At 43.3% G+C, this 24,408-nt stretch overlaps 1 protein-coding gene across 4 annotated transcripts in view; it reads left to right on the plus strand.

Moving 5' to 3' along the window:
• hnf1ba (HNF1 homeobox Ba) overlaps positions 1 to 9,991 on the plus strand; it is an 84,408-nt gene extending 74,417 nt beyond the window's left edge. For all 4 annotated transcript variants that reach the window (XM_069912055.1, XM_069912054.1, XM_069912057.1 and 1 more), the window contains one exon: positions 8,153 to 9,991. In XM_069912055.1, the coding sequence (XP_069768156.1) occupies positions 8,153 to 8,173 (21 nt within the window). In that variant the 3' untranslated portion in view covers positions 8,174 to 9,991. The remainder of the gene's footprint in view (positions 1 to 8,152) is intronic.
• Positions 9,992 to 24,408: the final 14,417 nt, after the last annotated feature.

Consider the following 24,408-nt stretch of genomic DNA (forward strand, 5'->3'; position numbering starts at 1 on the left):
TTGGACTGAGCGGTTGGTACTGAAAAGAGATTGGAAGTGTTCTGACCATCGGTTGAGGATGGAGATCTTGTCGCTGAGGAGGACTTTGCCGTCTGAGCTGCGCAGCGGGCTTTGGACTTGGGGTGAGGGGCCGTACACAGCCTTTAGAGCCTCGTAGAAACCCCTGAAGTCGCCAATGTCCGCGCTGAGCTGTGTACCTTTTGGCCTTACTTTTTGACAATTTGGCAGTGTCCTTCAGACCCTGGTGAGAATCGGGTGTTAAAGATGTAGTAGGAACCTATTTGGTCCACTCTAACTAAAAAAAGCTAAAATTAAAAGTTACTCTTGTGCCTTCCTGACAAGTGAGGGGATGCTATGTGTCCAAGATAAATCAGTTCTTAAGTGGACTCCGAGGAACTTGCTCTCTACTCTCTCCACAGCCAAGCTATTAATGTGTAATGGAGATGGTCATCTCTGGTCCTCCTGAAGTCCACAATCATCTCCTTTGTCTTGTCCATGTTGAGACATTAACTGAGATTAACTGCCACCCTGGCCCTGGGCTGTGCTTTAGTAAGACCTCCCTCTGACCTTGCCCCATGGCCCCCACCATTCATTGTGGAGGAGGAGGAGGAGGAGGCGGAGAATTCTGATGCCCTGGTTTTGACCCAAAATGTCGCTTGTCCCTCTGCTGCTGAGCCAGCTTGGTTCTCTGCTCTAGAGGTAGTTGGCCACCAGGTTCTGATGGAATCAATTTGGTGGCAGGGCAGGCCAGTCCCTGCACCCTCTCCCCCATTGTAATGCACCTCCTCTGCGCTCCAATCCGCAGCATCCGGGCACAAGCAGTGGCCAGAAATGCAGAGAAATTGCGGCTGTAAGTTAGGCCTCCAACCGGGCTGTTGAGCCCCAGTCAGAATCACCCAGTATTCTGCAGATGCAGTAAACACAGAGCGGGGCAGCACATGGCTCCCGATGGTCTGTGGAGACCGCCACCATCCCCATCCACAGTGGAGGCACCCGCTTCAGGATAAAGGCATGGCTCAATTACAACTTGCTCCTGGCCCGAGCTGTGAATGGGTAATGGTCTCCACGGCTACCGTGACTATAGCCTTTATTCTCAAAGCAACAGTTGCTATCAATCTCTATTCGCGTCATCGGCTGCATGATGTTGCCACTCCCGCACCCCCTCCCCAACATCTACTTTCATTGGTTGTACTTCATACCCTCCAAGTGGATGCCAGCACTTTGTTGGCCTATTGGGCCAATCAAATCATGGTCGGGCCCCCTTACCTTCTGGGCTCCTGGGCTTCAGCCTACTCAGCCTAATGGGTAATCCGCCACTGGACTCAGGTTGTCATTCCCATACCTTTTCATGAGATTTTCCATCTCTTCTCTGTAGAGCGACACATCGCTGTTGATGTTCATCGGGTCATGAGTCCATGTATCTTGAGTGCTGTGATATGAATCTTCATTTCACAGAATGTTACAGAAGAAAGGCAGATAGTGAAAGCAAACAGCACACCCTGTGTACGTTGCTGAGAAATCACAAACAACAAATAGAGAAGATGCTGAGAAAGGAGGTCGTAGAAATGCTTGCTTTAGATTCTTACTGCGCCAAAGAAGGAGACCATTTGGCACATCATGTCCACGCCAATTCCCAACAGAACCTTAGATAGATCACGTAATACAAACAATGAGCCTAATGCACAACAACCAACAACAATGTTCACATTAGAGCAGTGGATTTCAAACATTTTTTTTTCCACTCACATCCCACTTTAAGTAATCCCTGTGCCATCAGTGCTCTGTGATTAGTAAGGGATTGCTTGAGGTGGGATGTCAGTGGGAAGGGAAGGTTGAGAGTCACTGCTCGAGACCCAATTGTTAATGAAATATTTTGTTTGAGAAAAATGGTCATTGGCCCATTTTCTTTGGAGTTATGAAACCCTGCACATAACGAGTCAATTAGGGATGATTAAAACAGTGGTTTTCAACCTTTTTCTTTCCACTCACACACCACTTTAACTAATCCCTATGCCATAGGTGCTCTCTGATTAATAAGGGATTACTTAGGTGGTGAGTGGAAAGAAAACGTTTGAAAACCACCGTTTTAATCGTCCCTAATTGACTTGTGCCCAGTTTCATAACGTCAAAGGAAATAGGCCAATGACAATTTTTCTCAAGCAAAATATTTCAGTCACAATTGGGTCGAGAGCAGTGGTTCTCAACCTCCCTTCCCACTCACACACCACCTTAAGCAATCCCTTACTAATCACAGAGCACTGATGCCATAGGGATTACTTAAAGTGGTATGTGAATGGAAAGAAAAAGTTTGAAAACTACTGCATTAGAGGAATGTTATAAGAGTGGCAAATTTGGTGTGTAAGGAAACTGCATGTGTTTATACATCAGGAAAAATCATTCCTTCTATACTCAGCCTGAGAGGATTTCCAGGGTTTTTGAGGAAGGAAATTATATACATAATTGGGGAACAGGAAGTCCTGATATTTTACAGGGAACATCATACACTGAACGTACATTAAATCTGAAACGCTGATTTTTGGAAATCTCTCACTCTGCGAAGGTTATGTTGACTTTGGACACTCTCCTCCACTATTCTAAAGACACAAATGCAGAGAGAATTTGGAGGCTATACTCAGTGCTGCTATACCCTCAGGGGAAGTCACATTCTCACTCTGTGTGGGGTGGCAATCAGGCTCTCTTCGCCCATGGGTGTGAACAGTGATAAGTGTCAAGCTGCTGAACTGGTTGTTTATTGCATTGGCATTTGGAATAAATAATTCTGGAGTCATCTCAGGTACGCATGCAAATACCCTCCAATAAATCTTTTCCCTTCAATGTTTCCAATCACTTATTGCCAGATAGGACAAATTTACCCAGGTAAGACAACTGATAGGGCATTCATAGGATTACTTTAGTTTGAGGACTATTGTGCCACTTTAAAGGATCAGTAATGTTTGTATTGCCAATGCCTGTGTCGCAGGGGTCTGGACTTAATGACATCCCCTGGCGTCTTCTTATCTTTGGGTTATTATGTTTGCTCTTCCAATAAATTAGTCCGGTCCCTAAAAGCTATCTTTGGCACCACCCTTCCCTGTTGAAAGAAGAAGAACCACATCATATCTTTAGCACTCCCTCATACAGGACACCACACACCAACTTGTTGTCATGAAGTCGATAATTAAAGGAGGTTATCATTAATCATGCCTTGATTCTGCTGCAATGCAAAGAAATTATGGTCTATCTTATTTAAAGACTATTTTGGGAGTAGAGAGTGAGGTGGAGGAGGTGGGGGAAAGACAGGGTTTCTTTCAAGAGCTTTCATTTTGTACTTTGGATTCAGTCTCCCTGAAGACAACTCTGTTTCCCTGATGGTGTGATGGTCAGCATTGGACTTGCTCAGTTATTTATAAAGGGTGCTGGAACAAAGACTTGATGACCTTGCGAACAAAGAGGCTTGACTTTCCACACTGCTCTCTCATTTCTTTTCCAAATTTATGAAGATGTTTTGATCAGATAAGCAGTGAGAAATTCTTCACAATGTTTGACGAATTGGTAACTGGCGCTAGCAAGCTGAAGGTTATTGGTGGAAGAATACACAGGCCAAATTTAAAAGATTTCTCCATGCTGAAGGTTTTGAAATATTAAATAGTTTTCTACAATCACTTAGTTGGGAGTTGGATAAGAGTTGGAAAAGAAAGATTAAAATGAAAGATATGAGTATATTGTAGACCAGCCATTCTCAAGTTTTTTTCGGCTTTGGCTATGACCCCCTTGGGACTCTGGTCAATGTTTATGCCCCCCCCCCCCACCCCCCGTTGCTGTAAAGCAGTCATTTTGGTTTCTTCCATACTTCTACCAACTATATGAAAAATATTTTTAATAAAATATATATTTATATTACCTGAGGTGAAAAACAGCGACTGTAGGGCTCCCGTTCAGAATCACTGTAGCGTAGACTATTCCAGTTGAAGAACAAATATCAGTAGAGATGCAGGTGAACTGACTTTACATTCTATTGGATGAAGTGAGGCACTAAGGTACAGGTCCGGCTCATGGTCTATGCTATTGCAGGGTTTGTCCAACCAGTTGAAATTTCGGGGCAATTCAAGTGCTGTATAATCAAGGAAAAATATCTGCTTTTACATTGACGAAAAGTAGTATTTCATTTCATAAGTATGTCCAAAGCATAGATGTAAGAATCTCCGGGTTGTATGTGATGTCATGCATGTACTCTGACAATAAATTTGAATCTGAAGAAGCCCCATAGATTCTCGACAGTGAATAATGAAGTGCATTGGTAGAGCTGGGGCTGTGACACTTTCAGGTGTGGAAAATTACAATGGCAATGCACTTTCTTCTCCCTCACCTCTAACAGTGGTCTCAGGCCTCTCTCAGAACCCACTCTACTCTCATTTTAGACTTTCTAAATTTACATATGTACCATTATCACAGGTTTTTTGGCCCACAAGCCTGTACCACACAATTACCCTCAATTAACCCCAAGTACGTTTTTTTTTGAACGATGTGAGCAAACCAGGATCCCCGGGGAAAATCCACGCAGACTTGGGGAGAATGTACAAGCTCCTTACAGACAGTGTGGGATTTGATCGCTGGAGCTGTGACAGCGTTGTGGATTTCTCTGAAGTCTAACAATTGCTGATGGCTTCTGGTATAACGCACCTTAAAAGGGGCTTGTTGCAGCCAGCTATGTCTGAAGTGAACTGCTGCCATGCAGCCCCAAATGCATCTTTGGACTGGCAACAGATGCCTGGGGTCAGCCCTTTAGGAATGTGCCCATGAATTTTGTTGTGGAGCATTGGTTAATTCGTGGAACAGGAAAAGGGTACAGACTCAGTTCAGAAATAATTCAATGAACTTGGGGCTCGCATTTGTCTGTCTGGTTAATAGTGGCACTTTTACCTATGAGTCAAGAAGTCATGGATTTAAATTTCTTTCCAGTAACATTAACACAAAATTCCAGGCCAACTCATCAGTGCTATATTCTCCAATTTTTTTCCGCTATGATGCTAATACAAGCTCTCATTCAACCCCCCCCCCCACCCCCCACCATGTGTGAAACGTAAAAGATTCTGTGTCACAATTTCAAAGAAGGGCAAGGGGATTATTCTCAGTGCCCTGGTCAATATTTACCTCTCTCCCTCAATCAATATCACTGCTCATTGTCACATTGCACTGGCATTGCAGAGCCACGGTCACCCTGGACAGGAATGCTCTTCAGCCCATCTGTGTCAGTCATCAAGTAATCCATTTATCTTAGAACCATAGAATACAGAAAAAAGCCATTCAGCCCTTCTAGTTTGTGCTAAAATATTATTCCGCTAGCCCCATTGACCTGCACCTAGTCTATAACCCTCCAGACCTATCCCATCCATGTATCTATTCAATTTATTCTTAAAACTTGAGCCCGCATTTATGTCAGATGGCAGCTCGTTCCACACTCCCACCACTCTCTGAGTGGAAAAAGATTTCCCCTAATATTTCCTCTAAACCTTCCCCTTTCACCCTGAAGCCAGGTCCTCTCAAATTCATCTCTCCCAATCTAAGTGGAAAGAGCCTACTCGCATTTACTCTGTCTATTCCCCTCATAAGTTTGTAAACCTCTATCAAATCTCCCCTCATTCTTCTTCTTTACAAAGAATAAAGTCCTAACCTATTTAATCTTTCTCTGTAACTCAACTCCTGAAGACCTGGCAACATCCTAGTAAATCTTCTCTGCGCTCTTTCAATTTTACTGTTCTCCTTCCTGTAGGTAGGCAACTAGAACTGCACACATTACTCCAAATTTGGCCTCATCAATGTCTTGTACAACTTAATGTCCCAACTCCTGTACTCAGTGCTTTGATTTATGAAGGCCAAGATGCCAAAAGTTTTCTTTACAACCCTGCCTGCCACTTTCAGGGAATTGTGTATCTGTATTCCCAGTTCCAGCACCAGGTCCACAGGTTTCTATGTCAAGGCCTTTCACGCACCAATCTAAATGTATCTTCCACATTGTGAGAATCCCTGCCTCCACCATCCATGCAGGTAATGTTGTGCACCCTCTGGATAAAACTATTCTCCCTCAATTTTCTCCTCTCATTTGCTTGCCCCTGACCTTGAACCACCTCTGTCCTTCAAACTTTTGCATATCTCACACAGAAGCCCCTCCTTCCCCTCAAAGCCTTTTCTACTCATAAGAAAGAAAACTCGTCTCTCATCACTGAGATGCCCCAGAATGTGCTGATTTACCACTGTCTAAGGGAGGAGCCCACTTTTCAATTCACCCTTGCAAAGCGAATCGTCTTGTTTTGGCCAAATTAGAACATATCTGCTGCTGTTGTGCCCACTGACCCTGTCCTTATCCCTTTGTTTCCTCCTCTAAGATTACTTTCCCATCATACTTTATTTCATCAACAAACCTGGAGATGCTTTTTTTCCCCAGTCAGACCATGGTAACAGGCCCTCTCAGCCCACAAGCCTGATTACACCCGATTGACCTAAAGTCCCCATACACTGAAGGGTGGGTGGAAAGCAGAGCACCCAGACGCTGAGGGAACGTACAAACTCAGACTTCGAGCCCCGATCCCTGACACTGTATCAGCATTGTATTAACTGCCACGCTAACTGAGCAGCCCCATCTATTGCTGTTGTTTGAATATTTTGTGACTGGGACCAGTTAGTAAAGAGGGCCCAAGTAAGAGCAGGAGCAAAAGGGTTAAACTTGAAGGCCAGAAGTGAGCGAAGTGCTGAATACAAGTTGTAAACTTCAACATGTGAAGTAAACTGAGCTTTTCTAATAACACTCTTCACTTTGAAAAAGAAAGGAATGATTCCAACTTAATCTTCTACAAATATTCACTCAGACAATGAGAACCCACTCCTCAATCTAGGATCAGTTCTGCTTATCTGCTGTTTCTTGCTGGAGTTGATAGAACAGCTTGTGCACCCATCATGAGGAAAAAAAAACCCACGCAGACACAGGGAGAATGTGCAAACACTGTACAGACAGCGCCTGCTTCGAACCCCGGTTGTTGGCACTGTAACAGCATTGCGCTGACTGTTACGCAAGCTGTGGTGCCCCACTCTGTGATTTCATCTTTGTCCTGTGATTCCTGGAAGCAAAGAGGAGGAGGTAGAGTTGTGGGTTTCGCTGGAAGGAGAAAATCCGATTGGAAGGACATGCTAGCATTTGGAAAGAGACTGACACTGGATGGTGTCACTGGAACTGTGGATATTTTCACCAACAAGAGCCTTTTATGTTACCCAGTGAAAATCCTCGCTGCCTTCAGGTGAAGTATTTAGTTATGGGCTGGGCAGTGATTGGTGGGGACGGTTCCACCCCATCATATTGAATGGTGATTAATAAAATATATAGGATCTTTTTCACTGATGCTCCCTGACTCGATTTAAATTCCTGACCTGTTGCTGTGGGATTCAACACCAAGTTTCCGTGCTCTGAACTTTAAATTTAGGTATATAGCAAAATAACAGCCCCTTTGGAGCCCATGCTGCCCACAATTACATCCAATCGGAGCACAGAGCACAAAAGGAAGGTACTTTAAACCTGTGGAAAGCACTCGGTAGGCAGTAGCTGCAGTATTGCATCCAACTCTGGTTACGGTTTAGATCCTGAGACAGAGAGGAAAGGGGGTTCCTTGCACAGGGATTGAAGCTGGAGAGTTGGAGTGGAGAAGCTGGCATTGTTATCTTGGAACAAAGTTGGTTGAGAGATTGGCTGGAAAAGTACAAGATTGCAACAGGCTCAGGTCGGTTTAATCGAGGGGAAGCTGCTCCCATTGGCAGGTGGTTCAAGATTTAAAGTTGTGGAGAAAATGTGTTAGTGATGGTGAGAAAATAAATCTTAAGTGCACTTGGAGAATGGTTGTGACCTGGAAGGATGGCAGAACAGAATAAATCAGTGTCTACCAATGGGAATTGGATGGCCTTTCTTAGACATGAAAGAGATTAATTTACAAGGTTATAGGGAAAGAGTTGAGCTCCATTGGACGGAAAAAAAAGCCTTCCTCTGTGTTGTAATACTTCTGAAACGATGAATAATTCCAGGACACGCTGATGTTATATTCTGATTAATAATTACTATTTGTTTTAGGGGGCGTGACTCATTTTTTTTCTGTTCTTTTGTTCTCCTTAGTGCCCTCTCCAAGCCTGGTGATGCTACACACCCCTTCCAGTCCGCTGATCAGAGAAAGCAACATTCGAGAAACAAAATGGTTCTCACAGCATCTCTCTGGTGTCTGCAGAGACCCAGAAAAAACTCACTGAGCAAGTCAGCAGACGGTATGATTCCATGGAGCACAGCAAGCCCAGCTTCCTCTGGCAGAGAACAAGGTGACACAAACTATGGCTTGAAATTCCTGTTAGGACAATATATTCCCACTGACCAGAGACATCCTGTTTCAGACCATACTATGGTTTGCACCAGTCTAATGTAAGAACAAAAGTAATGAAAGAATTCTAAAGAACTAGATTTCTCATTTTCAAACTCAAAAAGAAAATCTCTGCATAGAAACATCCATTTATCTGTTACTGGAAGTTTGTAAAACACTTGTACAGTTAACTCAAACTGAACGTTAATGAAGATGGATCACAGTTAAAAGCAAAGATTGGAAGCCAGGAATCTTGATTATTCTGATTAAATGAGGTTTTTAAGATCACCGACATTTGCATCAAGGAATGCAGGATCGACTCAGTGGAATTCCAATGTACAAGCTGAAGTACAATGTACAACTTCCTGAAGTTGTGAAAAAGCAGGCTGATGTTCCAGGATCACGGTTCAACTTCTCATTATGGGAGCAATTATTTCACTGAAAGAGGAACACATTTGATCAGTGTTGAAAAGGACATCCTTGACAGATGAAATATTGTTGAAGATTTGCAGTTCAAAGCACTCAACAGAGTTTGTAAGCTTAACCCAGAAGCCCTGAGGGCTTGATTTATTCCAGATAGCATTCATCATAAAGGGAGGGCGTTTCCATTCATAACATGTGTGAATTTTGGTGAGAAAGAAATTGTTCAGGATGATCTGAAAAGCAAGGCCTTCCTCACCTGGAAGCCAGTTCATTCCCGTGCGATATGTAGTACTCAGCCAGGTTGTCCGATGGCTTTCCATTCGCCAGTGGCTGGTAAACTTGGGAGGGAATCCAGCCATCTGTTTGCAGCGCTCCTATCTCTTGTGTTGTTCTTGAACACTTTATTTCTTTAATAATACTCCTGTTTTCACTCCCAACATCAGCCAGCACTGACACAAGAGGCATCAGATGCTGAGTATAAATGAAAATCAACGGCAAAGCATTTTTAGGTCAGTTAAACTAATGCAATGTGTCAGTATCATTAAACATGCTAAATCCAATTAAAGTTAATTTAATGTTTCTCCAACTTCCTACCTGATACAGCAAATCTGAAATTATCTTTGTGTTGTCTAGCATAAACATTCAAAACCACCGTTCAAAAACGTACCATGGGTGTAGGTTAATTGGGGGTAAATTGGGCAGGACGGACTCATGAGCCAAAATGGCCTGCTACCGCGCTGTATATCTAAATAAATAAAATTTTAAAAAATTAAATCCCTAATTTTTTTTCAGGAAGCAAACCTTTTGAAAAAAATTGTTGTCCAGGGTGATCAATGGTCCAGCCCAATGTGTCATTATTGCTTGATATCCATCTTTGTTTCAAGGGTGATTCTTCTGCCCATTATTCCAGCCAATGCTAGTCCTTGACCTCCACCTGACAATCATCTTGTCCATCTGTCTGTCCTTTGATTATCATTAAATTAAACTCATTTCATTGCAAATCCCAAAACTAACCAAAAGCTTTATTACACATCCAAGTGCGTTAGCAATTCCACCAAGGAGCCGAGTTAGATTGACTCTTGAATGATAAGAGATAAAGTTATTGATGACTTCTAGTAGCTTGCTTTGACTTGCACATGTATTCCCTTTACTGTAAATGGCTGAGTTTAATACGAGGTTCTGGGTTCGGTGGTGGGGGTGGGGGGGTGGGGGTGGGGGGAGGCGCTTATCAGGCAGGAAAAGGAGGTAATTATATAGGTCTGTCAACTATTCATAATGCGTGGAGCATGCTTCCAATGCCCAATTACCCACCATTGTCAAATTCTGTTCTAGTCACTGTACCCAGACATAGCATCGTTTTGGACAATGCAGATTCAAAGTTCATTTACTCTCAAGGTTAAACGGCAGATTCTATTTTAAATATAAAAAAAGTTTTGATTTTCTACAATTTTACCTAGTGTTTTATATCATATAACATGTCCAGTTTTCATGAAGATTGGTGGCATTGTATACCCCTTAAAATAATGGATATGTCGGACTGCAGTTATTTAAATAATATGACTGAAAAGATTAGCTTCAGACTGGAACTGAAGAGATTCCACTTCCCAGTATCTGGGTAGGTTAACTATAACTTGTTAACCAACTAGATTACCTTCCTTACAGAAGGAGAGCAGAATGAGTTCTCTTCACAGTCAAGTCAACTGAACATTTGATTGAAAAGTTGAATTTAATCTTAGTACCATAGAACACTACAGCACAGAAACAGGCCTTTCAGCCCATCTAGTCTGAACTCTTATTCTGCCTCGTCCCAATGACCAGAACCCTGATCATAGCCCTCCATACCTCTCCCATCCATGTACCTATCTGAGCTTCTGCCGGCAGCTCATTCCACGCTCTCGCCACTCTGCGGGAAGAAGTTCCTCCTCATGTTCCCTTTAAACATTTCACCTTTCACCCTTCATCTGCGTCCTCTCATTTTCGTCTCACCCGACCTCAGTGGAGAAAGCCTTCTTCCATTTACTCTATTGACACCCCTCAGATTATGTTGTAGCTCATCAGGTCTAATGTAGTTAAGAGAAAGAACCCTTCCTTTTTGTAGCATCCTTGGGTTGTTCCACAATGCTTCGCAGCCAATGAAGTGTTTTTGTGATGCAATCAATATTTCTAAGTCAGCGAACATGACACCTCTTCTGTGCACGGTTCAGTCCCATGTGAACAGGAACCAAATGACCTGGTCTGTTTTGCTCTTCTGTATGCTTTGTTGATATAAATTCCACCACTTATCGTGTCATTTGTGCTCCGAGATGCCCTCCAAATTCCTCAACAGATTTTGTACTGGCACACCTTGATGTTGGTATTTTCTACCTTACTTCACTTTTCTGCAGTGAGAAAAATTACTTAGAATTCATGCTTTTTTTAAAAAAAAACAATTAACGTTATTCTTCTAAAAACACAGGTCTCACAGCATCCACAGGAGGTGAAGAGGCATAACCTTGAAGAAGGCCCGGAATGTTGGCTATGTATCTTCACCTCGTGTGGACGCTGCGAGACCCTGCTGCGTTAATCCAGCATTTCTGTGATTTTGTTACCATCACAGCATCTGCGGACGTTTGTGTTTCACAACATTATTGTTCTTACAACCTTTAGATTTGGTTTACAAGACCCAATATGAATTCAGCTTATTAAAATGAATTCCAGAAGTTTATATAAAATGTCATTTCTTCAATTGTGGATTAATTGTTTAAATTGTAAATAAGCGACTACAATCACAGATTGAGAAAGTGGAGGGCAGGTTTTACTTCAGGGAGAAGTAGCAGCAGGTTTCCTGATCCTGACCATCACTGAATGTTCCCAGTTATTGCACCAAATATTGACAGGACTTAATTCGCACCAGCAAGATGTTCTCTCTCAACCTTTCTCTTCTGCCTTACTTTATTCTCCTCGTTTTTTTTTCCCCCTTGTCTCCATTTCCTGTTTCATCTCTCACATTTTCTGTCCTGCTCTTCCCTCCATTCTCCCCCTCATTCCTTCTCCCTCTTCTTCTTATTTCCTTTATCTCTCTCTGCAGCTGTCTTCTCCCTTTTGACTTAACTGCATCTGACGTAACAGTGTTACTTAAACTTTCCGGATATTTAGAGAAAAGTGTATAATTATTTTTAAAATGACTGTATCTTACAATTGATGTATTTTAACGCTTTGTAACTTTTCTATCGTCCAATATGCAACAGTATTAATTTACATTTTTGCTGGAGAAATTCATGGTCATATCTGAATTTTTCAAAAGAAAATGTTGTACTAAAAATTTTTTGTAATATGCAAAAATTGTTCCCTCATGAGAATGTAAGCTTTTAGTAATTGCGTTCCAGCTCATTTTCTATAGTTCTGTATATACATAAAAGCAGGTCAGAGAGACCCAGCAGTGCATTTGGTCTGGTCAAGGGTGTATTTTTGTCTGCCGACATTTGGCAATTTTGTTATTGCCCAGGGTTTGGAGAGAAACTGACCTTTTTAAATAGAGGGAAAATGCCATTAGAATTGATTTGTTTCAATGTATTATTTTTGTAAAAATGCAAATCCAAGTCTTTTAAAAATCATATTTATACTTAATGTGCAAAGTGAGCATTGGGGAGTAAACAATGTTGATGAAAGTTGTTGTCTGTGGAAGTATTTTTTTCTGTTCAAGGTGAGACCAATTCTCAAGCCTATCTGATTCTGGGGCTCCAGAACAGCCTCCCTCAACCTTTATTTTCACTCTGGTCAAAGTTTATGGCTTCTCTGCAAATCAGTCAAGTTTTGGTTTCTTCCATACTTCTCTTCTACCAACCACATATATATTTTTAAAAAATTATGTTGAGATGAAAAGAAAACAAGGCTTTGACTTAAATGTTCTGTGGATTGGAGGGAAGTCATAAGCCCCCTCCCTGACCCCCTGCTGCGAATGGCCTGTTCTTTAGCCGCCAAGGGAGAAGAGCAGGGGGAGAGTTAGCAGAGGCAGTGAATCTAAAAGAAAGTGCAGGAGAGAGAAGCACCTGAGTAGAGGATGTGAGACCAAGTCTTTGAGTTTAAGGAGAGAGGAGGAGATAAAGGCCTTTTAACAATGATTTTCATGGAGTTATGGATTTGTACAGTAAGTAGGTGCCAGGTAAGTGAATTCTCCAATTGCTTGAGATTAGCGGGTTGTGTGATTAATGATCTAATGGTGAGGTGCGCCAATTTTAAACTTTCATCTTTTTTACCCACTGTATATTGCCTGTGTAATAGTTGATTCTGTGTAAAAGTTGACCCCCTATTTTTGTCCCAACCTCCCGCCCATCCGAGCTCCCAACGCCCCGACCGCAAACCCTTGCCTCGGCTGCCTGCCCTTTCGAGCTCCCGATGCCCCAACTGCAGATCCTCAGCCCAGCCACCCTCCCATCCGAGCTCCTGATGCCCCGACCTGCAGATCCTCACCCCAGCTGCCCTCCCATCCGAGCTCCCGATGCCCAGACCGTGGATCCTCACCCTGGCCACTCACCCATCCAAGCTCCTGACACCCCGAACGCAGACTTTCCACCCGATCCAGTCCAACCGAGCTCCCGACGCCTTGAATCATGCAAGTACTTACCATGGTCAAAAGTAGTATCCGTGTAAAAGTTGTCCCTCAAATTTGATCTGAGAAATTGGTCCCAAAAATTTGACAATTACACGAGTATATACAATTTTCATTTTCTGCAATTTTTTTGCCAGTTGCTTGAGGCTGGCAATCGCATGAATTCTGGATATTGGGGTTTTACTGTATTTAGGGCTTTGGAAATGCTCATCTGCCAGAATTTATATCAATGCCAATCCTATGGTCTGGAACTGGTGTCACATATAGGATTTCTTTCCAGAAAGAAAGATATCAGGAAATTGGATACCAGGTTGTACTTCAGACTGAATTGAACTCAGGTAAAAATCCACATTAGCCTCCTGCAGTCCGTGTTTCACAGCTCCTGAGATAATTCCATCTTTGGCAAAAAAGTAAATATTGAAAATCAAATATTGAATCAAGGTGCACCCTTACACACCTCTCATCATTTCTCTGGAAATGTCTCACCTTGAGACCACCAAGTTAAAATACTGTTGGTTGACACTTTTGTGAAACCTCTTGCAAAGTTTGCTTCAGATTTTGAGTAAAACGTCATCAAGACTTGAAGATTTGCTGTCTGAGACCAATTCGACCCCTTGTGAGATTCCACTGGAAAACACACAGGAAGTACAGCGTGAAAATTCATTCCCTGTCACAGAGCGTTTGATCCTATCACAGAATTTCAGGAGAAGGGGGGGGGGGGGGCTCATGAACCTGAAGGGCATCGAACAAGAGAACAGATGTGCAAACAATACAGTTCAGTGTTGGCTTTTTTAACATAAATTTTACACATCACTTCCTCCTTAAAGCTGTAAAGCTTCATCTAAATACATGTCTAAAAATGGCACATTGATTTTCAAGCTACATGCAGAACACAGAGCTGCCGTGACTTCCGGAAGGCTCGATGTGCTTTTTACTGAATAACGTACCTTGGCAGTGTCACTGTTGTCAAGTGGGAAATATGGCAGGCAGTTTTCACACTGCAAGCTCCACCAATTTATAGCAGCCGTAGTGGGCGATACAGTTAGCCTACTGGCTAGTGCAATGCTGGCGCAGAGCAAGTGACTGGGGTTCGAATCCAGGGCTGTCTGTAAGGAGATTGTACGGTCTCCCCGTGTCTGTGCCGGGCACTCCGGTTTTTTCCCACTGATCAGAGGTGGAGAGGGTGAGCAAGTTTAAATTCTTGCAAGTCACTATCTCGGAGGATCTTTCCTGGACCCTGTACACTAACGGCACAGTGAAGAGAGCACACCAGTGACTACTTCCTCAGGTGTTTGCGGAGGTTTGGTGTGACATCGTGAACCCTGGCAAATTTCTACAGAGGTGTGGTGGAAAGTGTGCTGATCAGCTGGTATGGGGACACCAATGCCCCTGAGTGTAAAGCCCTCTAAAAGATAGTGGACACTATTGTAGGTAGAACCCTCCCCACCACTAAGAACATCTACAGGGAACGCTGCCGCCGGAGAGCAGCAGTAATCATCAAGGATCCACAGCACCCAGCACACACTCTGTTCTCACTGCTACCATCAGGAAAGAAGTCTAGGTGCCGCAAGACTCGCACCACCAGGTTCAGGAACAGCTGCTCCCCCTCCACCATCAGACTCCTCAACAACGAACTCAATCAGGGACTCGTTTAAGAGCTCTTACATGTGCACTTTATTGATATTTTTGATTATTCTCTTTATTACACAGTCAGTTTGTTTACATTTCTTTATATGTTTCCATGTGTGTAGAGCTCGTCGAAAGAACCAAAGACTTGTTGATCCAAACCAAGGCTTTTATTAGCAAAAGACAGGAGCTCTTCACAGGTGGCCGACCAGTCCGGAATGATCCGACCTGGCTAGGGACACAACCCTTTAAGGCCCAGACAGTAGGCGTGGCTAAGCTCTCAGCCAATCGCTGTAAGCACAGTCTAGATTCAGTAACTATATACACTATGTACATTGGTGATAGATCTGTACTATCACAATGTGTATGTTGTTATAGTTGTTTTTTGAAACTACCAATAAGTGGTCATTCTGTCTCGCCTGCAGGATAAAGAATCTCAGGGTTGTATGTACTCTGACAATAAAGGAGCCAAACTTCAGGAACTGAAGTCTTGGGTTCTGGAGAGAGGAAAAAACTTTATAAAAGTGTTTGTAAAACCCAGTGACTGAATTCATGGGTTGCAGAGATGGTGGGGGTCCTTGAGGATATAGGCATCTTTCTTAAGACACCGCCTCTTGCTGATGACCTTGATGGAGTGAAGACTGGTGCCCGTGATGCCATTGGCCGAGTTAACAATTCTGGAGTTTTTTTTCCTGTCCTGTGCATCGGCACCTCCATACCCGACAGTGATGCAGCCAGACTGAATGCTCTCCACACTACACCTGTAGAAATTTTCAAGAGTCTTTGGTGACATATCAAATTATCACAAAATATAGCCGCTGGTGAGCCTTCTTTGTGATTGCATTGACGTGGAGGCCCCAGGTTAGATCCTCGGAGATGTTGACACCCAGGAATTTGAAGTTCTTGACTCTCTCCATTGCTGACCCCTACCCAATGAGGACGTGTTCTCCTGATTTCCCCCTCCTGAAGTCCACAATCAGCCTCTTGGTTATGCTAACACTGAGCGCAAGTTTGTTGCTGTGACACCACTCAACAAGCCGATCTATCTCCCTCCTGTACGCTTCCTCATCACCGTCGGTGAGTCATGTACCTTCATGTCACCATTACTGAGTCTAAGCCATTTATTCAAGTCAGAGCTAATTGAATTTATATTCCCTGCCCAGTAATGGAATTCAAACACCTGACTCTGAGTCAACAAACTTGGCTCATTCTTCAGCTTCCATTTCACAGCATCACATCAATTGACCCCAAGAGCGAGAGAGTTGAAAGAGTTGCTTCAGTAACTAGATGCTCATAAAAATAAAAGAAATATTGTTTTGCAGTTAGCGTCCTTGAACCTTCATTCCAGCTTCAGCGATGGGATTTTTCTGAACTATTTGACTTGGGCAGAGATGTGGACTGGGAAATAATTTAAGCCTCCTTAAAATAAACAGCGTTGTCGAACTGCCCACCTCAGTCTTTATTAAAGATTCTTCCTTGGCTAATCATGGCTTTCATGTTGCTTTTAGGCTGGACGTTTGCCACAGTAGTTAGCGTACCCGTCTCCCTCACCGGCGATTCCAGTTCAGTTCGGAATTGGAGCCAAGCTTTTCAGTTTGTTTATAAGGCAGCTTGTGACTTCTACTCCATTCTTTATATGGAATCAGAATTTATTGTCATGAACGTGTCACGAAATTCATTGTTTTCCGGCAGCATCAGAGTGAAAACATTTATCCAAACCTCATTTGCTCAATCAATAAAAAATAGTGCAAGACAAAGAAAAGGACAAATGCGGCAGTGCCTGTGGTTCATTGTTCATTCAGGAATCTGATGGCAGCGGGGAAGAGGCTGTCCTTGCGCCGCTGAGGCTCTTTTTCCCGATGGTAGAAAAGTGAAGAGGGTATGACCTGGGTGGTGGTGGTGGGGGTCCTTGAGGATAGAGGCTGCTTTCTTACGACACTGCCTTTTGTAGATGTCCTCGATGGAGTGGAGTCTGGTGCCCGTGATGTCGCAGGCCGAGTTAGCAACCCTCTGGAGTTTATTCTTGTTTTGAGCATTGGCAGTTCCATACCAAACAGTGGTGCAACTGGTCAGAATGCTCTCCATGCTATACCTGTAGAAGTTTCCATGATTCCTTGAGTTTCCTCAAATTTCTTACGAAGTATAGCCGTCAATGAGGCTTCTTTGTGATTGCATCGACGTGGAGGCTCCAGGACACTGTATACAAGAGGGGATGAACATTTCAGGTGTGACTGAGGTACTTGAAACGTTCATTGCCTTTACTTGTGACAGGTGGCAGGGTTCTTTGTAAGACTGAAGAAGGTACATTATTTCATATGTTTTGGTCACGTTCCTTACTTTCCAATTATTAGGTAAGTATCTTTCATACCTTATCTTTAGTTCTTAACATTAAGTTGGCTCCTAATACTTTTCTTGCCCTAAGTAAATCAGCGGAGTTAAATTTGTCTGGGCTACAATCCCATGGAGTTGCCTTTGCTCTTCTTATTGCCAGAAGATCCATACTGATGAGATGGAAGGATGTCCCTCCGACACAGACTCAATGGTTATCTGGTGTGATGGCATCTGGGGAAAAAAAATGAGACAGATTTGCCATTGGCAGAAATTGCCTGAAGTGCCTCTTAGAAAGAGAAGCAAAAGAGAGTCCCCTCAGTGTCATCGTGTGTCCATGGATTTGCCTCCAGCACTCCCACAGCCTCACCCAGTCCAAACCATCAACAACCCGAGCTCCAGATCTGAACCCCCGACATGGTCAGGAATCTCCTTGGCACCCAGTTCCGATATCTGGCACCCCTTCAGCCAATCTTGAGCCGTTCTCCAGCCGTCTGCAGTCTGTTGCGAATCCCTCAACCGCAGTTGCCAGCAGCCTGAATGGATTCCTCACCTCGAGTCGCCAACAGCCCCGCTGACTGTGTGTTCTTCAACCATCCTGTGAGTTGTCTCCTCTCAAATGGTGGTGGTTGGGGGGGAGGGGTTGGTCTCGTCGCTTGCCGGTGCCCTGCGCCAGTCCTCTGCTCCCTTAGAGTCCGTAATCCCTCACAGCTGCTGTTGATCATAGGCGCCCCCCCCCCCCAATTTAGGGCGCAGACCCCGCGGTTGGAGTATTTTCAAATAAAACCATTGTCGGCTCCACTTTCAGGCCGTTTAAAGGTGGATGGCAGTCGGACCCCCTGGGAGCGCTCTGACTCCACTCCCCGCACTCCATGGGTCCTCATCAGTGGTGACGCTGCCATCACAGCTGCTCCGCCAACACTGCCATTTCTGACGAGCTCATAATATCCTGTCACTCTATTGTAATCCATCATAAGCAAAAGTGAAAACATCTTAGTTAAAACACAGAAATGCTGGAGGAACTCAGCCACTCTCGCAACGTCCTGAGGAGGCAAATGTATATTGCCAACGTTTTAGGTCTGAGCTATTCTTTGTCGGTATCTCCTATAGATGCTGTGAGTTCCCCCCGTATTTCTGTGTTTTTGCTACATTCGCAGCATCTGCCGACTTTCATGTTTCACTCCATGATAAAATGTCAGGCTGCCAAATAAATATATTCTTTGCTTCTTAGCTTATTCCTCAACAGACTGTGGACATTGTCGGCAGTGCCAACATTTCCTGGCCTTCCCTTCTGAGACCCAAATTGAAGATGGATTCAACAGTCAAACACGTTAGCCATACTGGGTGTGGATGACAAACGTCCCTCCCTCAAAGACATTACGGAACCAGGTGGGTTTTTGTAGAATGCGGTTCACCATTACTAATGTTCGCTTTTTATTGAGCTCGTAGATTTGTTTAATAACTTACTGGGCTGCTACGGTGGGATTCAAGCTCAAAACGTTGAATCAATTGTCCAGGTGACTCCCATGTTGAAATAGGTTTGGTAAAACCAGTTACTCTTGGGAGACATTCAACAACCCAATGCTCCAAGTTTTTCCCTTAACTTACATTTGACTGATTGTTGGTCACCCCAAGTCAATTTAATTTTATTTTAAAAGGAGCTATTAGTGACAAGCTCAGCAGCCAGTACGCACACTTCCACAAACAGAAGTCCAACGTAAGCTAATCCATTTTGGTAATAATCAGATGAAGGAAAATGTTCTTGCTTTAAATGGTACATCTTTTGAAATGGCCTCAGGAATATGGTACAATACCCAACCACAATCTCTGACTCTCAGAGCTGTACTGAAATGGCAAACTCAGGGAACATAAAAACATAATGTACAGAAGCAGGAGAAAGGCAATTGGCCCATTGTGTCTGTTCTGTCATTCAACTTGAATTATGGTTGATTTCTCCTTTGCGCCACATTCCTGCACACCCCTTGATTCTCTTAAAATGTAAAGCCTATTAATTTCTATCCTCAACTACTGAGTGTCCTGAGCTCTCTTGGGTTGAGAATGAACCAGTCCCCATCTGACTGAGCCTTGATAACCAGCTGAGTGAGCATTGAACTCCCCTTCCAAAATAAATGCCAAATAAAGCAATGGCACTTGCCCCCGGAGTGGTTTTGAAGTTGGTCGGTGCCTTTTGAATGGAGATGAGGCAGGTCCAGTAATTCTTGCACGTCATTCATGACTGGTTATTTTACATTTCACATGAATGGAATGTGAACCAGCTGCTCTGATTTGTTCTGCTGGTTGTCGTCTCAGTTAAGAATGCACTGTAATCTTGCTAGTAGAGGTGGTTCACATCATGGCCCGCCTCCCTTTCCACGCCTTCTGGGGCAAGCTACTGAATTATTCCATTGTTCTTTCACTGGCGTAACGGCCAGTACGGGCACTTAAAAGGCCCATCACACGACACTTCTGTACCTCTACTAGGCTCCCCGGGAGAGTGGGGGAGGCAGGTTACTCTAATCGGTCAGGGTGAAGAACCATTGTGTTCTCTACTCATGAGCTAAAAGTCACAGCCCTGGCAGACTCCATGAGGCAGTGTGATCTCACCCTCTGTGCACTTGCTGAGGACACGATGCTTCTTCACACTAACCGAGCATGATGCAGATGAGAGAGTGCATTTCATGTTCGGCTTTACTGTCTAATTCCATTCCAGACATGTTCAAGTAGTAAATGTCACAAGACTCATTTTATTGATGTGCAAGCTGTTTAATGTCTATCCTGGCTCCTTAATAGGCACACCTGTTTAGTACAATTTAGATATACAGCGTGGTAACAGGCCCTTTTGGCCCACAAGCCAGTGTTGCCCAATTACACCCAATTGACCTACAACCCTGGTATGTTTTGGAGGGTGGGAGGAAACCCACACTGACAAACTCTGTACAGACAGCGCTGGATTCTTACCCCGGTCACTGGTGCTGTAAGAGCGTTGCGCTAACCACTATTCTCACCATTGCTGGGGGGTGGCATCACTGCTGAGCTCAATTCTGTCAGGACAGAAAAAAAAATTGCCATCCTGGTGTGGAAGCAGGAACTTAAAACTGATCACTCTGGCAGGGACAGATGCAGGCACAAATCTGGGGATTATTGGAGACTCTCCCACTGATTCTGTCCCCCACCTGCCTTCTTGTCCAACATTAGATGGTCCAGTCCTCCACCCAATGGTGTCACTGGGGTTGGTATTACTCGGTGTGGTAATTTATGGTGTCACCCCCCCCCCATCCCCCAAATGGACTGAGTGTATGGAGCGTAGAAGAAATAGGTGTGTGTTCCTTGTATGTCCAGGTTGGCAGCGGTGGCACTGTGAGGGGGGAGGCAGCAGCGCTGAATGGGGGCTCTGACTGGAGCGCATTACAAGGCTATTACAATATATTAGCATCGAGTTTTAGCCTTGTAGGTATATTGATACACATCAGCTGGGCTTACAAAAAATGTTTTTGTTGTTATAACTAACTACAGGGGTATTTTTGTAAAAAAATAGAATAAATTTCTGCTGAAACACTGCACAAGAATTTTATAGACAGTCATTTTGGTGTCACCCCCTCTGATGGTGTCACACGGTGTGGTCCAGTCCCTCTGCACCCTCCAGTGATGCCAGTGCCTTCACCCATTGGCATCCCCAGGCTTCAACAACCACCCCTTCCCTGGTTTCCCCAGTCCCCCACTTCCTCCTCCCACTTCCTCCCCCCATCCTCCCACCTCCATTTTATTCAGTCACCTGCCTACATGAAGCAAGGGCTTAGGCCAGAAACATCAGTTACGTATCTTTGCTTTCTAAAATACACTGTGTGACCTGCTAAGTTTCTCTGGCACAGTGCGTTTACCCCAATCACTGCTTCTCCAGACTTTTGTGTTTGGGTCCCTGATTGAATCTCCTGCTCGTCTTGGAACATGCAGTGGATTTGGCAGTGCATTGATGCAATTGAAATCCTGTTGTTCCGTCTTGAATTTTGCTCCGTTATAAATTAAAATATGGCCCCAATACCCAAACTAACCATGGCCAATCCATTCTGGTAGCCAAGAACTTGTAATCTCGTTGATCTGACCCTTGATCGAGGTCATGGGGAGCAACCATTGGATGAGCAGAAACTGCACCTTGTGTCCCTCGGACTCCCTTGACTAACTGCACCCAATATTCTCTGACCCTCCATGCACATACATGTATGTGTAAAATGTCAGCCTGGCTGGCTTTCACCCAAGTCTCGGTGCATAAAGTTGGATTCCCAACCCAAACCCAGTCGGGTGGCATCAGGGATGGGTCAGGTGGACAGGTGTTTTTTTCTGATGGGAACAGAAATGGATCCTCTGGAAGGAAAAATTGACATTTAGATTATGATTTACATCATGTGTACTGATTTCAAATCAGAATCTATTGTTATGAATGAGGCACCAAATTCATTGCCTTGTGGCAGCGTCACAGTGAAAATTTTGATATAAATTACATTTTAAAAATAAATAAATTGTCCACGAAAATAGGACAATGTGAAGTAGTGTCTGTGGTTCATTGACCATTCAGGAATCTGATGACAGTAGGGGGGGGGGGGAGGGAAGGAGCTGTCCTTGTGCCACTGGGTCCTTGACTCCAGGCTCCTGTACTTCCCTCCTGATGGTAGCATAAAGCCCTGCAAAAGTTACAGCTACTCCCCGACTTACGATTGTAATTGAGACCAAAGGGTTGGTCGTAACTTGGATAGGACGCAAGTTGGATTCATCCCACCGCACGTGGCTTAACGATGTCTTAAAGCAATTTTTGGAAAAGAGTTAAGAATGTTAATGTATGTACAGTATAGTACCTTTAATAAAAATACGCAATATAAGAACTTCTAGTAAATAATAAAGAATCTCAATTATATATACAATACTTTTAATACAAAATATGTAGCTGTACAGTAGTTTTAATGAAGATTGTCAATGTTTGAACTTTAATCAGAAGTCTCTTCAACTGAATTTCCAGATTGAAAGTTTGCTCTGGTTTATAACCACCATCACTGATTAATTCATCCAGACTTTCAATGAACTTTTTGACGGCTCCTTCATCAGCACTTGCTGCTTTACCTGAGACTCATACCTAATGCAAGCTGTACCTTCCTTTAAATCTACTAGCTCCCAATGTAGTCCTCTCCCACTCGTTCCTTCAGTGGACTTCTAGCCTTCATCAGTGGTGTGCGTTTCTGAATGAGGTCTTCCAACCACACCATTAATTACTTCTCCATTTCGTGAAAGGGGCCCTCGCTGTTGCTTAGTTAAAATTCTCCGCTTCTGTCATACGGATGACAGCCTCGCATATTCTCTCTATACAATGGAATGTGACAACTGTAGACTGCGTGCTATATCATTGACCTTTTTACCTTCGTCATGTTGGTTAATGATTTTCATTTTTACCTTCAAAGTTATAGTTTTCCTCGGTGTCTTAGCAGATCTATCAGCACGGGATAAGTTTTTCCTCCTGCTTTCCATGATTCTAGTGCGCCTACAGAATGGTGACTGTGGAGGTGGCCCTATATACCGTTATGTTGAACATGTGCAGATGTGTAGTTTAAAAAATTTTTTTTGGTTGTATGTGCAGGTGGGTGTAACTCGTATAGGTTGTATGTCGAGGATTACCTGTAGTGGACACAGCCCAGTTCATCACAGGTAAAACCCACCCCACCACCGAGAACATCTACAGGGAACGCTGCCATCAGAGAGTAGCAGCAATCACAACCTAGTACACGCTCTGTTCTCACTGCTGCCATCTGGAAAGTGGTTATAGGTGCCACAAGACTCACACCACCAGGTTTTTTTTTTAAATTTTTTATTTTTCACACCATAAATCACATTAGCCATGATATACACTATTTCTTTTTCACACATATACAGTGACTTTTTCTCCCCCCCCACTTTCCTCCCAAACCACCCCCCCACCCCCCCCCCTCATCCATTTTAGGTATATAATCTAGGTTGCATTAAGCCAGTCAGACAATGTTGTCATTCAACAAAATTATACCAGAAATTCTACTGAGTCCATTCTTTTCTTTCCTTCTCCTTCCATCAACTTAGGTAATGTTTGTCCCCGGTAGGTTTTCGCTATTGTATTTAATGTAAGGCTCCTATACTTGTTCGAATATTTCAATATTATTTCTTAACCTATATGTTATTTTTTCTAATGGAATACATTTATTCATTTAAATTTAGTAGTTTCTTCCTTTTAATTTGGTTATGTATTCCATTAATATTTAAAGACATATAGTTCAGCGTAGCCCTTTTATATTTTGTTTATCTTCTCTTTCCGTTTTTCTATCATTACCTTTCCTCCTTTTCCATTTCTGTTTTCTTATTTTCAACTCTTTATAAGACAACATTCCTACAACATCCAACATTTTCCTTATTCTCCTATTTCTATCTTATTTATCCCCAATCTCCCCTTCACCTCCTGAGTTGTCCTTTATCCCTTGTCGGACAACCACATCTCCCCTCTCCATTTGGATTTGCGAATCCACTCGCAAGCGTCAACTGATTTTGCAGTGACCGTTATTTCCCCCCACCCCGCCTCCCCCAGAAAAGATTTCACTTTTCATATGTCACAAAGGTCACTCTTTTAATTCCCTCCTTATTCTCTCTATTCCATTACCTTCCCTTATTAATTCTTGTCTATACTATCTATATTTTCCTCTAAGTACAGATACATTCATGTATGCTCATTGTCCCTATTCACTCTTATACCTCTTTACCCGCATACATATCAATCGTGATCATTTTTACTCTCATTACCCGTCTTCATCCCTCAGTCTATTTTTGTTTTTACCCACATACATATCAATCGTGATCATTTTAACTCTCATTACCCGTCTTCCTCCCTCTGTCTATTTTTGTAATTGTTCTGCAAATTTTCGTGCTTCTTCTGGATCCGAGAATAGTCTGTTTTGTTGTCCTGGAATAAATATTTTCAATACCGCTGGATGCTTTAGTATAAATTTATACCCTTTCTTCCATAAAATCGCCTTTGCTGTATTGAACTCTTTT

The sequence above is a fragment of the Narcine bancroftii genome, chromosome 14 (assembly GCF_036971445.1).
Source record: "Narcine bancroftii isolate sNarBan1 chromosome 14, sNarBan1.hap1, whole genome shotgun sequence".
Classification (NCBI taxonomy): Eukaryota; Metazoa; Chordata; class Chondrichthyes; order Torpediniformes; family Narcinidae; genus Narcine; species Narcine bancroftii.